Raw genomic sequence first — 2,933 nt, 5'->3', positions numbered from 1 at the left:
CACACGAAACTCTGAGTAACGGCGGAAAAGAACTTGGTTGTGAAATTGCGGTGTGATCATTGTATTACTGGCTCTGTCCACTGGTCATAGAACACTATGCAGCCTTAGGACCGTCTCCGTAGGCTTTTTGACAACTGTCTAGAGTCATAATAATATAATTATAGCACTTGAGAAACACAACACTCAACAGTTGAACAACCAAAATTTAATGAGTACGTTTCGCTGGTGGCAAGTCACCATGGTCACATCCCACGCCTGTCTTCAAGACCACCCCTGACCATAAGTGTAGCAACTGAGCCATGTACACTTCAATCTTGGTGGTTTCTGACAATATTGTTCTCCCAGAACAAAAGCTGGTATTTATACAAATCCGATAACTTAGTCAGCGTGATCGGTGCATGAATAATAATCGAAGACCGAATAGAATTTGAAGCAGAAGCGAATCCTTAGGCCACTGCGTGCTTGGATGGAAACAAATTATTACGACGGAAATCAAGAAGACGTTTCAGATGACCATTAGTTATGTTGCAAATAATGAAGAGATGTATGGAAAGATATAGCTCATACGGGCATACTCATAGCAGTATAACGCCACATGATGCAGCTTCAAGGGATATACATTGTACGTCAACGCCCATCATAGTACGGAGAGATTCCGCTGATCGTGTGGACAGAGGACAAACGCAACAATGTAACGTACATGTAGCTGAAGAAACGAGAGACAAGTGAAAACAGCATAATGCCGATAACGTTAGAATCATCAAGTAGCAACATGGAAGAAATAAGACTTCCTCAAACAACACTTTTCAGTGAACTAGTCCAGGGTTTATTATCATAGTGCTAGACAATCAACAAGCGGAGTGATGCCATTATGATAAACAGTGGACAGCTCATGAGGAGGGTGCTAGAGCCACTGTTCAGCTGTTGTACCTCCTCCTCAACCATACCGACTGTTTGGCAATGGCTGACCACGTCATCCAGGGTGGATGTCCTCTGCGACACGAGGCTGTCCAGCAGCTTCCACTCCTTGCGATGCCTGGTCTTCTGGCATGGGTCTCGGTGCGCCTTTAGGATGCGTGACACTTGCGCCAGGCACTGAGACGTGCACACCGGACGAGCATTCCGAGTAGTCGCTGTGCCCCCGCTGCCGGTCGGTTGGTCTTGCGCCTGCTTCGCTTGTTCGGCGGCGGCGGCATGCATGACGTCACTGCACGCGTGCATGGCGTTGTTGACGGTGACGGTAATGTTCTCGAAGTAATGGAAAAGACTGCAGCGAGGACCGTCCACGGTTGTCGTGTCGTAGCAGAGATCGTTCTCGCCGTACTGATAGCAGTTCAGAGCTCCGCGACTGGGGTAGTATCGAAAGAATCCGAAACACATTTCATCATACGATCCGTATCCCCAGTATGTAGAGTCGTTCCGGTCCATACTATTGAAGGTGCACGATCCTACGAGTTTGTCGCCAGCCTCCAAGTCGATATAGTTCGGCGAGGGGTAGTCGTACGTAGCCGGGGCGTTATAGTTGTAAACTTTGTCATTCAGGATCCGTTGGCGGTGCCCAGTGGGCTTGATCAGGTCTACGAGCATGGACTTGCCCAGGAAGTGCATGTGTGGCGCACCGGTGATAAGCTTCACGGGTCCCTGGTCCAGTAGTGTCTTGGTGCAGCCGCTGCTACAGCCGAAGGACGCCTCCACAGCCGGCTGTTGCGACGGGATGTTGAGATTCAGCTGCCCCACGGAGATGAAGCCCAGATCGTACTTCCTCGGTTTGCTGGTGTAGTACATTCGAACACCGGACATGTCGCGATAGCCGGCAACCTTGTTCCTGTTAGTCCAGTGGAGCTGTAGTTGAACATATCGTGGGTGTTTCCCGCCGAATGGGACTCCAGTGTCCATGGGGAAGCACTCATCGCCCATTCCGAATGACCATCCGTAGACAAGTCTCTGGCAGTCTTCATGGTTGCTGAACGCCTCGAAGCCTTTGCCGGTTGGACGAGGCCTATCACAGCTGTAGACGAGGAAGTGGTGGATAACGTTGACGTTGTCCAGGATCGGTGCAAATCCAACTGCATGATACTGGCGATCTGCAGGCAACTCGAAGTTCATGTTATAGTACGTAGTTTCCTTGGCGGGCACTATGGTGTCTTCAGAACCGTTCGCAGCGCGTAGGTCAAAGTACTTCACGCCCGGGGCGTCGAATGCCTTGCAGCGCTTGAAGAATCGCGTACAGTCTACCCGGCTGGAATCAAACCCTGGATGCGTGATGTTGGTGGAGCGCTGTGCAGATTGCCCAGGCTGCCACTTGCAGTCGGGATCACCCAACTCTTGCCCATTGGTCAGTCCGTCCTTATCGGAATCGGCACGGCAGAGACTGTCGGTCCAGGCGTGGCCTGTCGCCTGGAAGTCCAAGCCGAACGGGTTGCGAGCGTCACCGCCTTGATCACTGTTGTGCCCCACGCCCGACCAGACTTTGCTGGCATCACAGGGATGTTGAACAGCGAATCCGTTAGGGATTCGTGAGCGATAGGAAGCAAAGCCCAGTACCTCTGTCACCGACACAACAGCCAGCACAGCGAACAAGTTGAGGGCAAATGCCATGGCTCTTCAGGAATGATCTGTATTTCAGGATTACCCAAAGTCAAGCTTCAAGCAAATTGTAATAATTATAGCCCTGTGCAGCGAATCTTTTCCTACTTTCTCTTCTCTTGAGACTCTGAAGGTATGACTTGGAGAGGATCACCGCTTCGCTTTTATTCTCGCTCAACCCGCCAAGTTGGCCAATTCTCCACCGCAAACATCTGGGCGATGTTACGATGTCGGTGTGTGGGCGGTGCATAAACACGGAGAAAACCGCTGTAACTGCGCGCGACATGTGTTCGTCTACTCTGCTGTCAACACGATGTTGTCCGGATCGGACTTCAGGCTAGTCCCTG

General features: G+C 51.0%; 1 protein-coding gene across 1 annotated transcript; it reads right to left on the bottom strand.

Moving 5' to 3' along the window:
* Positions 1-840: 840 nt before the first annotated feature.
* LOC135810572 (DBH-like monooxygenase protein 2) lies at positions 841-2,598 on the bottom strand. The gene has a single exon (XM_065324065.1). The coding sequence runs from the start codon at positions 2,596-2,598 to the stop codon at positions 841-843; it is 1,758 nt and encodes a 585-aa protein (XP_065180137.1).
* Between the last annotated feature and the right edge of the window lie 335 nt (positions 2,599-2,933).

The sequence above is a fragment of the Sycon ciliatum genome, chromosome 2 (genome assembly GCF_964019385.1).
Source record: "Sycon ciliatum chromosome 2, ocSycCili1.1, whole genome shotgun sequence".
NCBI lineage: Eukaryota > Metazoa > Porifera > Calcarea > Leucosolenida > Sycettidae > Sycon > Sycon ciliatum.
Note: the sequence above shows the minus strand (reverse complement) of the source record. Positions and strands in the feature narration are given on the sequence as shown.

Excerpts from the sequence above, each read along its gene's own strand:
- LOC135810572 (XM_065324065.1), bottom strand. The coding sequence starts at position 2,598 with ATGGCATTTGCCCTCAACTTGTTCGCTGTGCTGGCTGTTGTGTCGGTG.